Source organism: Mus musculus, chromosome 4, assembly GCF_000001635.26.
Source record: "Mus musculus strain C57BL/6J chromosome 4, GRCm38.p6 C57BL/6J".
Taxonomy (NCBI): domain Eukaryota; kingdom Metazoa; phylum Chordata; class Mammalia; order Rodentia; family Muridae; genus Mus; species Mus musculus.
In genome coordinates, this window is record NC_000070.6 from 73,771,245 (window position 1) to 73,783,537 (window position 12,293).

The window sequence follows — 12,293 nt, forward strand, 5'->3', positions numbered from 1 at the left end:
GAACAAGTTAAAGTGTCCTTAGGAAGGAAGTGGTTTGATACCTCTTCACTGCAATGGCCAGGTTTTCCATCTCTGTGCTCTGGAGTTTGATCTCACGGAGAAAGTTCCTTATCACACGTTCATACGGTTGGAGTAGCCTTGGCTCCACAAGGGTGATGTTCTGGTACAGGGTACTAACTTGTTCTTTCCTGCCCAAAATATGAAAATTAAATGGTATCAGTTTAAAACTACAACAGAAAATGTATAGGGAAGAGAAAGACAACTAAAAAAGAAGCAAGAAAGGTATAAAAATCCATAGACTGGCCCAGAATGAAGAGAACAGACAAGGCAGAGAGCCTGTTGTGTTTCCCGTGTTGAGAGATAGCTACCTGGAACGCCAGTGGAAACAACTTAGAATGAAAGGTCTTCTTGTATTTGTTAAAAATTGAGTTGTAAAGAACTTCAGAGAAAGGTAAAGTAATTAACACTGTGTTTCTCCAATCCCTAACAAGACATGTATTAATCCTTGAACTTTGAAGAGTAAATATACCTATTATTTTGTGGTCAGTGCAAATAACTCGGACGAATTCACTTCTGTGGAAACATTCATATTTTTTTTTCCTCTAGGGTTTCAAACTCTAAATGTTTGGAGTTTTCTCACACCGATTAATTTTTCTACTTTCCAGGCACCAATTAGATGTTCAACATTGTCATTCAGTTAATAACTCCTGAAAGTTGGCACAAACTCGCAGGCTAAGAGCTCTGCTCCATGCTGCTGTTCCACTTCCTTTGCCAGGCACCAGTTCAAATGAGGCCTCTTTCTAACTAAACAGCTGTACATCAGAGGGTCCCAGGAAATACCCAAGGGTTTGATAGTTTCCTAAAGAGGCTCATGGAACTCAGGAAAAAAATTTACTCACTTTTAACAGCTTACCATAAAGACTAGCAAAATGGGAAGGGCACACAGAGGTAACATGAGTAACCACAGAGTTTTCATGCCATGTCTATTCCAATTATTCTTCTTACACTTTGATGTATTTACCAACCCAGAAGTTTGCCTAGCTCACTCTTATAGCCATAGGTCAAACTCAGTTCCAGCCCTTTTCTCTTCCTAAGAGTCAGGGATGAAACTCCAAGTTCCAGCCCTCTCATAATGTTTTACATTTATTTTTTGTTTGTTTGTTTGTCTTGTTTGCTTTGCTTTGTTACAATCAGTTTCCATTCTGAAGCAACTTATAGCCTAATGGTGTCATCTGTTTCATTACATGATAGAAGATACAGGCTAGCTGTGTTCCAGCCACCGAAATCAGCAGCTAATGCCCTACATGTAACTGGGCATGTTTTTTTGTTTTGTTTTATTTATTTGTTTGTTTGTTTGTTTGTTTTTGAGTAACAAACTCTTTATAGAAGCACACATTGTGCTGGCTAGTCTTATACCAATTTGACACATGCTACAGTCACTGGGGAGGGAAGGGAACCTCAGCTGAGAAAATTTCTCAGTAGAATGAGGTTCTAGATGGGACTGCAGAGCAGTTTTTGGATTGATGTGGCTAGAACTAACCCTGGGCAGGTGGCCCTGGGTTCTACAAGAAAGCAGGTTGCACAAACCATGGGAGTAAACCAGTAAGACCCCCCAATGCCTCTGCATCTGCTCCTGCCTCCAGATTCCAGCCTGCCTTGAGTTCTTGACCTCCCTGCTTTTGGTGAACTGTTATATGGAATGATGAGTGAAATAAACCCTTTCTTCCCCAAGTTGTCTTTAGTCATGGTGTTCTATCACAGCAATAGTAACCCCGGCGAAAGCACATACTCTGTGATGTCATACTCACTAGATTAACTATAAGCACCAACATATTCCTCAGCAGATGGGCTGTACACTGTACAAGGCAGTCTATCCTTCCTTCTTTCTCCACTAGAGAACTAGGAGTATTGTAATTTGATATGAACCGTGACTGACAGCACATGATAATTACAGGGATTTTTTTTTTAAGCAAATAACATATATACTAACTAAAAGACACAGCAGGTACTTGAAAAATATTTTATTCCTTAGATGTGAAATAACTTATCACAACACCAGCATGAAAGAGACATTACCAGTTTTCATCAGGGTTAAAAAAGCTAGAGATAGCCTGTACTCACAAAAGACTAAATCCTTTCATGCACATTGTGTTATTGAAAAAACCAGAGGCAGAACTTGGTTATTTCTTCTATTTGGTGCTGTGACACTGATTTTATAGTTAATCCCCGAACAATGCAAAATATCCTTTGTCTCCTGACCCTGATATGGAGAGATTACTCTTGATGTACATGTACCATACTGGAAACACTCCTGGGCAGGACAAGAAAATGAGACGCTCACAAGCTTGCACGGAGATGGACAGTACCTACGGATAACAATTTGATGACCACAGATCACTCAAATAGCCTGAACACAAAACTCATGTTATCTTCTTAATCCACTTTGCCCTGAATCTGTTAAAGGCGTGTGTTTTTGGTATTTGTTTTAGATGTATCATTTTATGTGCATGAGTGGTTTACTCCCATGTTTATCTGTGTATCCCACACATGTCTGAAGTCCACAGAGGTCAGAAGAAAAACCTGGGAAGCTAATGCAGGAGGATTATGAGTCTAATCAAGACCATTCTAGCTAAATTGTATAGCAAATTGTTGTTGTTTAATTAAAAGGAAGAAAAAGAAGTGCAAAGACTGAAGGTTGAAGGGGGTGAAGGGCAGGAGGGAAGGCCGGAAGGGCAGGCGGGTCAGGTTACAGACTCTCTGGACAGTGCTGAGAAGGTGTTTCAGTAACCTTGCAGTTCTCAGAGTTCCCTCCCTCCCTCTGGCAGGTGCAGACCATCTGCTCCTAAACCCAAGACAAGCTAGAATTATGACTTTATCAGTGTCTTGTGACTTTTACATGCAGGCTAGGTTACAGGATATGGAGCTTAACCATCCCCCCAACTTGCCCTTGAAATCCTTTGAGAGCAAGAAATCTTTTGTTCCTTGGATCTGAAGGTATGCCTTTCCTTTCTGGATCCCATTGTGCTGTAACTCTCCTTGTCTTTCAGTCCTGAGGAAAATTGAAGGCTCTGTCCCTTCTTGACCCCATCACTATTATCCCTGAGAGCTGTGTCTTACAATAAAATTCTTATCTGGACCTGAATGCTTGTCCTCACACTGCAGGCTGTGATGCTGTAATTCTTCTAATAAAACTTATCTGCAGGGTAATTCATTTCAACTTCCTGTCTACAAAGCCGCCATTATCTGCAATAGGCAGGAAAACAGCAAGGTAGAAAGGCAAGCAGGAAGAATTACAATAAGCGTTCTTTGTTTAAAATAAAAATAAAAAAAATTTAAAAAGGTTCTCTGCTACTGTTCCCACACTCTGCTACTGTCCCCACCCTCTACTACTGTCCTAACACAGCCACAGAATTGTGGTAATAGCAGCAATCCTGGCTCTCTACTGGTGTCAGAAGGGAAGCCAAACTTCATGGTCTCTGATGAATGGTGTCTCGGGAAGCAAGCCTTCAATCAAAAAGACTTTAGCTATGGTAGGGAAGTCCATACTCCTCAGATCCCAGATCAGTTGCTGCACAACTTGAATGCGTCATCTATTGGAAGGTTCACGACAACCACAGAATGTATTTCTATTAACTTATTTTGCAAATCAGGCAGATCTAAAAGTCTGTTATACGGTAAATCATAACCCTAATGCCCCCAAATTCATGAGTTGACACCCTCCCACTAGGACCTCAGGCTCTAGCTCAGTGGGTCTCAACCTTCCTAATGTTGCAGCCCTTTAATACAGTTCTTCATGTTTTAGTGACCCCCAACCATAAAATTATTTTTGTTTCTATTTTATAACTATACTTTTGCTACTGTCATGCATTGTAATGTAAATATGTGTGTTTTCTGATGGTCTAAGGGGAACCTTGTGAAAGAGTTGTTTAACCCTCGAGGGTGTCGTAAACCACAGGTTGAGAGCCACTACTCTAGCTAATATTTGAGAGTCTTTAATGAAGGAATTAAGTTAAAATGAGATCATGTGGTGAATTCTAACCCAGTCTTAGTAGTGGACTTCTAGGAAGAGGAGACTTGGACACAGATATATATAAAGAGGCCATGTGTTGACATAAGGGAAGATAGCAGCTTTAAACCCAGAAAAAAAGGCACTAGGACAAACAACTCCTTCTGGTAACCTGGTGCTAGAGTTTTAGATTCTACAGTTATGAGAATTTTCTGTTGTTTAAACTCACTGAAGTGTTTGATGCTGGAAATGCCTGGGCAACCCACAGGATCGAAGGGCACAGAAACTGAATGGCAGAATTAAAATTCTGTTTTGTGGTAAAGACACCATAATTAGCCACTAATATACTACCACTTCTCATCTATGTTAAATACCTGTACTTTGAAACACTGTATGACATGAGTTACGTATTAACTCTGTTGATTAATCAGGAATTGCTAAAAAAAAAAAAAAAAAAATCCATGTTCCTTTAAATTCTTTGTAACTTTTTATTCTAGTTAAACTACTCAATCTATTCAGAGTCTAATCATGATACTTTAAAAAAAAAAACCTGTTCAAGTTAAACATTATTAATAAAGCCATGGTAGTAAGTCACATTATATGATAACATGCTAAAACTGTCATCACCCCTCCCATTAAAGCTCAGAACAAATACTGGTTTCAAGAATGATCCACATTATTAGATAATAGTAAATCACCAACAAAAATGTCTTCTCTGACGTTGTCCCAAGACATTTCAACACACAGCAGGACCATTATGACTTTACCTGTATTATTTAGAGTAACAGGATACAAAATCTAAAGACATACAATGTGGTGGGAATCTATCAGAGAAGTCATTCTGTAGAGTCATATTTACCAGCTAACTGAACAACAATGAAACACTGAGTTGCAGAAGTCACAACAGGTCCTTCACTTTCTGTAAATGTTTAAAGTGGGAACAAATAATGATATGAATTCACTTTGGTCGTTTTTTTTTTTTTTTTTTTTTGATTCATGCTTAGTGCAAAGTTCCAGGGATAATTTGTAGTGAAGTGTATACATAGATTAATCATAAAAAAGAATCCGTTATTGATAGAAAATGTACATGCTACACAATTGACTATTATATCAGAATGACCTGTATACTCATTTGCTCTACTTCATACACCAGGGACTTGTCTCAGGAGCAGCCATGGGTTCAATTCTTAGCACCACACAAACTGGATGTGGTAGCACACACCAATATTCCCAGAACTCAGGAGGTGAATGTAGGATTGGAAAGCCAAGGCCATCCTGGGCTATATAATGAGTAAGGCCCTCGACTGGATTCTATATGATATGGTCACAAAAGGATCCCCCCAAAAGAGAGGTGGGGAGTCCAACTTAATTCATCTGGCTCAGTGTTTCTCTCTAGGCCAGAACTAGGTTTTCATATCACAGAAAAAAAAAAGAAGAAGAAGAAGAAAAAACTGATCCCTCAGGATAAGAGTTGAATGTATCTGTGAATTCATCAGATGTTCTGATGGCATGACTTGATGTCATGATAGTCTTTTGTTCCAGCAGTGTATCAAAAATCTGCCTCCCCAAGTATACTCACTCTTGATGTCAAAGGCTAAAAAAGCAGAGAATAACCAGCTGCTGCACAGAGCTCTCAGTGTCAGGCACAGGGGTTCTTAGAAAGTGTCAGGTAGCTTCTAAGACTAGAAACATGCTACTTTCTTAACTATCAGGGGCTAGTCTGCACCAATCACATGTGCACTTGCCAATGGAGAGATCTTTATAGATGGGCTTAACAAACATTAGGCAACAATTAGGTAAAGATTAGGCCAGGTGATATGTGTTAGTCAAGATCAGTAAGTAAGTAAGTAGATAGATAGATAGATAGATAGATAGATAGATAGATAGATAGATAGATAGGATCGATAGATAAATGCGACTTCTGTGCTAATAGAGCCATTAACAAGGAAAGCAATCTAAAGCATGCCCAAGGTATCAAAGGAGTGCCTGGGAGAAGGAACAATGAACTACAGATGAGTCGTAGACATTTAAAACCTAAGCCTGTACTTCCTTTTAAGTTAAAAAAAAAGTCAAAACATGATTTGTATGAAAGATAGTATTAATGATTTATTACAAATAAAAAATTACAATGTAAAATGTTAAAATGATACTGGTGCACTAGCATTTGTTTTTGGTTTTTGGTTTTGGTTTTTCGAGACAGGGTTTCTCGGTATAGCCCTGGCTGTTCTGGAACTCACTCTGTAGACCAGGCTGGCCTCGAACTCAGAAACCCACCTGCCTCTGCCTCCCGAGTGCTGGGATTAAAGGCGTGCACCACCACACCTGGCCGTGCACTAGCATTTTAAGTTGCAAGTATTACCATTGAAGTTGAGAAAGAAGCTACAGATCCTTAGAGGACAAAAATCGAATAGAGCATGTAAAATATTTCAAAGGTCACACATTTTTTATAAAACAAACATTTGACTTAGATGACATATGCTTGTGTTTGCATCTGTAGTGTCCTGGGGTTCCCCTGCATATGTCTACACACCTGGTTTTAGGACACTCCTACAGAATAATTAAATGTGATACCACAGCTCCAAATAGAGGAACAGAGTGACCCAGAAGAACCAGAAGAGCTGCCTGGAAAACTGGCCTTCACGGTACAGTTCCCACAAACTTATTTAGCATTACACTAGAAAGCTGAACTGTAATTGAAAAGACACATTATACAGATCCTGAATCTTTGTACAAAATTACACTGGACTAAGTGATAAAAGTTTATTTTTATTATTCTAGTTAAGGAATATCACAGGAAAAAAAAAACTTGCATTCTAACCCTAACATCCAAGCACTGGAAATTAACATACTCATGCAACTCAAGGGGTATCATGAGATTCTGAGGGAAAAAAAATCAGACTAAGTGCTATCCTACACAAGCTTATACATAGTTGAAAATTTTTGTGATGCTAAGTCAGTACAGAGCAGGTGTGATTGGGCGCAGTTAGTACTTGGAGCATATGAAGACACCAACCAGCAGACCTGGGCTTCCCTGGCTCTGATCTGCTGCCGAATGATCACAGGAAGATCTTCTGAAACTATTAAATCATGGTCTAATTTCCCATGCCCAAATAAGTCTCTGACAGTTAAAAATCCAGATGTGTTGCAGCAACATATTTTAAATACCAAAGTACTTATCTGGGCCTCATTCTCCCAAAAGTTTTAATGAGAGTTTCTGGAAATGAGAAAATTAACTAGATTCACTCAAACAAAAGGAACAATTCAAAATGCAAATGGCTTCCTATTCAAAACCACTGACATTTTGGGAGTTTGCCAATGAAAACAGTAAAGTAGAAAGAACAGAAAGAGATCTGCTGAAAGTTGAGAAGAGCCACTGTGTCTTCTGACATTGTGGATTAACAGAGAGTAGCATGTGCATCAGAGCTCAGGCAGACTTAAATGAATATCCACCACCATAGCTTTATGTGCTATAACCTTCCTTGCTTCAATTCCTGCATCCTCAGTGGGTCAATGAGTTTAACAGTGGAACTAGCAGGTATATGTACTGTAAAGTCAAACCTTTACTGATGTTCACAATGGAAATACTCTGTTTTCCTGTTCCTCTTTCACAAAATAATTAGATTCAGATAAGAGAAAGATACAGACAGCTCCTTCAGAGCTCACATAGTGTCCAGGAAAGCTGGGATATTATAAGCAACAAGCACGGAGGGCAGGGAAAGGCTATCCTGACCCTGAGCAACTGAGTAGTCAGAGCTGTCTACATCTACAGTGATTCAGTCAGTTGTCATACTGTCATACTGTTTAAATTTACAAGTCATGTGTTCATTAAATTATAATATGTTTACATTCCCCCAATAAACCCTTCTGATATCAATAGACTAAGAAAAACAAACAAAAACATTTATCTCTTAATAAAACAACAAGCATCACACTTCAACAGAAATGTTCTGTTCTCTTAGTCCAAAGCAATCATATTCACACAGAACAGTCAACTCCTAATATCCGCAAATTTTAACTTAATAATCACAGTAACAAGAATAGTCATAACCATAATATTCATAATGACCATGTACCTATCAACAGTGAAAGCAATACTATGAATACAGCACAGCAGAAGAGAATCACACTAAAAAAAGTCACTCCTCCAAAGAGAATGATACACAAACATGGGGATGGGTGGCCAGAGTCCACATGGCTGAGATGCCTCCTTAGTCCTGAGGAGCTGGGACTATAAACACCTGCACTGTCCTAGATATCTTTATATATCTCAGAAATGATATTCTTTTTAGAAAACATTTTAAATGGAATCATAAAACTCCCTATAATAAAAGTAATTTGTCAGATTAGAAAATATTATTCCAATAAAATTATATAATTTAAAATATATTAACTATCCTGATTTTCACTATCTTGCCACTGTAACAGCAAGTAAACATTATGTCTGTACCTCTTAGTCAAGAGGTTTTGAATAAACCAAATTCTTCTCCAGTGATTGGAGGTAAGCCTGAACTAACTAGCTAAGGCCTTTAACACCAAGTACTGACTTTTAGATAAAACAGAACCACACTACTCTCAGAGTCTCCTTTCCAGTCTCCAGCCTTCCATCCAGCTTCAAGCAGTTTAGAACAGCCTCCATAACAAGTTAATTCTTTGAAATCAGCCGGACTCCTCACTAAACCAGAATAAGTCAGGTAATATATGCACGTGTGTATTTATTCATACACAGGTTCTGCTTCTCCCTAAAGAACTCCAATAGTAAAGTAGTGCAAGTCACTGTCCACTGTCTGGAGCTAAACTACACAAGAACAAATTTAGCTTCTTAGGGCATGGTTTCATTAACTACAGAAACTGGACTGAAACCTCAATTTCTGTTGACTGTTATTCAACACCTGTCACTTTCTAAGACTCCCATTTTCATTTTAGCCACTATGCCAACCTGCATAACATTTGCAACCTTGAGCCTAAAGTCACATCACTGTACCTTGCAGGAGAGAGGTGACGCCCTTTCCTTTTACATTAACACAACACCCTCAAATTTTCACTTAGAATCAATCAAATGCTCTGTAAGCCTTACTTCAAGCCTCGTTTCAGTCTGTCTCCAAGCAGGCCACGTAGAGCTGTATATAGCAGTCTATGGATGAAAGCCACACTGGAAGACACCTCTTGAGCCATGGTTGCCAAGTGGACAGAGGCTGACACCTGCCTTCACTGGGCTCTCTCAGATGCTTGTGCACTCACTCTGGTCTTGAAAACACGACTAAGCAGCCACAATCCAGCACTTCCTTCCTTCAATCTAGTTTCACCTTAAGGAAACAAAATATCAAAATCCTATGTTTTCATTTTTTTCTCAAATATCTACTGGTTCTTAGAATACTGAAATTTGGTTGTTAAGCAACTAGCATGACTTCCTTGTGGCGTGGCTTTTCATTTAGAGTGTCACTGTTTGTTTGAGTATTCTGGTTACAGAAGTGTGCAGATATGTCCTGCGGCAGAAGCAGCTCAGAAAAAATGGAAAAATATTAAGGCATGGGAATGAAAAGGAGACTCTCATTTTGGCATCCAGTTGAAACCTCAAATTTGCTGAGAATCAGAAAGTCCAACATTACTAGGCTAAGGTTTCCCCTATTCTTAGCCATGCTGAGACCACTTCTGATACTCCATTCCCATAATACAAAGTGTCTCCAAGACTAAACAGCAAGTACCATTTTGTTGGAGCATATTGGAGATTGTTTCTAATGCTTTGATTTCAATGGGAACCTGCATGTCCAAATGCTAAAGGTCCCTGTCCACAATTGGTTTTTGATCGATCAATAAAGATGCCAGTGGCCAATGACTAGACAAAGGGAGATGGGGCAGGACCCTTAGAGTTGTGTGGGCTAGGACACAGGGGAGAGAAAAGAGGGATTGCCAGGACTTGGGGAAGAAAGATGGGTCACAGGAGCTGCAGCAGAGAAAGCCAACAAGCCACGTGAGAATTCGGGCAAGTAGCCACTGGCCACTTCTCTGATTGGGCCTAGGTTAACAGGGGAGGTTTAGGAGTGCCCAGTCATTGAGTGAGCCAAGGAATTTCAAAAGTAAGCTAATCTGTGTATGCCAAAGAGTTCCCTGGGCTAGTGGCTGGAAGCGTGTGACCTACAAGGAGCATAAAGCAGTGTAGCCAAACTCACAGCTGACTGACTTGTGAGTAACAACAAACAAATTTCCTAAGAAGCACTCAACAAATATGAGACTAAAAAAACATTACCAGAGTCCATATACCTAAGCCCCATCACAAAAAAGTCAAACAACATGAATAACCAAGACAACATGTCAACTCCAGAAATTGGCAACTTTGTTGTAATATTCTCTGAGAAAATCAACTTCTTGATAATACCTATTACAATGATTACAAGACAGTAACTATGAAGATGCTCAAAAAACAAGAATCAATTTGGTACCTAACTAGAAATGTCACCTCTACTGACTAACATTCACAGGACTGGAATATACTGTAAGTGCCAGAGGAGAAAAATAATTTTCAGTATCACCCAGCTATAAGCCCTATGACCTACTACAATGACCTGCCTTCAAGACACACTAATGCAATAATAGCACAACCACTTTTATTATTAGACTTCAGGTCCACTCAGTAATATGAAACCCATAGTTGACATTGCTAATGTGGCCAAGAACCTGAGACAAGATAGATTAACTGGGACCTAGTGGAAAAGTTACTACTATAATTACTCTGTTAAGGCACACAGCAATAAAATAACTCCTAATGACATACTGCTATACCCATAAATCAATGCATCAATCAAAACATACCAGAGAAGATTCTTCTTATAATACATGAGAATTAACACAGAGACCCACAAGTAGGCAATGTGCAGAGTCACTAACTTTAGAGCACTCTATTCTAAATGAGATGTTTTCATCAAATCTTTGAAGACCCAGGGATCTATGCAGAAGAGGAGGCAGAAAGGAAGGAAGAGCCAGAAGTAGGAGCCACATGAACAGTGTCTTCTGGACACCTCAGGAGTGATGCCCATATGAACTCAAAGACTGCGCCACAAGGGCGGCAAAGGTTCAATTTCGACAGGATTCCAGCACTGAAAGGGGTAAGTGGGCACAGGATCCAACCCCTAACCAAGGAGCTACCTATAATTTGACACCCATTGACAAAGGATTTTTACAATGAAGACTCACTAGGTATATTAGCCACACTTCAGGGAAAGGCCCCATGCCCAAGAGTAGTTGGCCAAGGCAAAATGAACTCACTGGTATTTTTGTAGCCTTTTTATGTTGCTTTGTTTTCAATCTTTTTTCATCTTATGAGAGTTTTGTTTGATTTTCATTGTGTGGGTTTCTCTGTGTTTCTTGTTGTTGTTTTTTTTTCTTTATTTTTTTGTTTCTTTTCTCCTTGTTTTTAAAGAAAGAAGATAAGGGAGGTGGAGATCTTTGAGAAATTAGGAAGAGGAAATAATCAAAATACATTGCATAAAAATTTTTCAACAAAAACTAAAAATGGAAATGGCAAAAAGTTCAAGAATATAAAGGAGAATATGAATAAATGACTTATATAAGCACTGTAAAAATAAATGAAGGAAATAATAAAACCAATTCAAGAACAGAGGTACTCCAAACTATCTGAATGTGACCTTACAGTAGTAAAATTGCCAGTGCTCCAAAGAGATGTGATACCACAGGGATCTCTCAAATTCCTTGGGTTATGGCTATTGCTTCTGGTTGCTAACCACAACTGGGCAATCCTATGGCTGAAGACACCACACATCTTGGTCGCATGTATATACATATATATACACATACATGTATACACACACACACACACACACACACACATATATATATACACGTATGTATATATGTGTGTGTATATGTATGTATACATATGTGTATGTGTGTGTGTGTGTGTGTGTGTGTGTATACTTATATATATGTATGTATATATGAAGTCACTCTTCTGGCCGCTGAGGAAGAAAACTCAGCAATAGTCTTCCCCAGTTTTATCCCTTGTGTTCTAAAATCCCAACTAACTTACTCAGAGATGCTGACTGGTGAAACAATGGCACAACTGCTTCAGGGAAATCACCATCTGATTTGTGATTAGACCTGAGACCCACCTCAAATAAGAGAATTTATGACCTAAACCTACTCAAACAGCTCTACCAGCTAGGGACCAAGTGTTCAAAGAGTTGTACACATGGTCAAAGACCCATGTCTTAGAAGGTTATAAACACTAGGGGTTTATAACACTTTGGTTTGAATAAAAAGTTCCCCAAATGAT

General features: G+C 39.0%; 1 protein-coding gene across 3 annotated transcripts in view; it reads right to left on the bottom strand.

The window, feature by feature from the left end:
• Rasef (RAS and EF hand domain containing) overlaps positions 1-12,293 on the bottom strand; it is a 76,660-nt gene that overhangs the window by 56,668 nt on the left and 7,699 nt on the right. Inside the window, exons 1-2 of one of the 3 annotated variants that reach the window (XM_017320201.2) lie at positions 9,081-9,329; positions 42-188 (exon numbers count right to left, since the gene is read on the bottom strand). In XM_017320201.2, coding sequence (XP_017175690.1) covers positions 42-188; positions 9,081-9,178 — 245 coding nt within the window. In that variant the 5' untranslated portion in view covers positions 9,179-9,329. Of the gene's footprint in view, positions 1-41; positions 189-9,080; positions 9,330-12,293 lie in introns of those variants that run through there. The other 2 variants (NM_001017427.1, XM_006537926.4) reach the window with 2 other exon arrangements.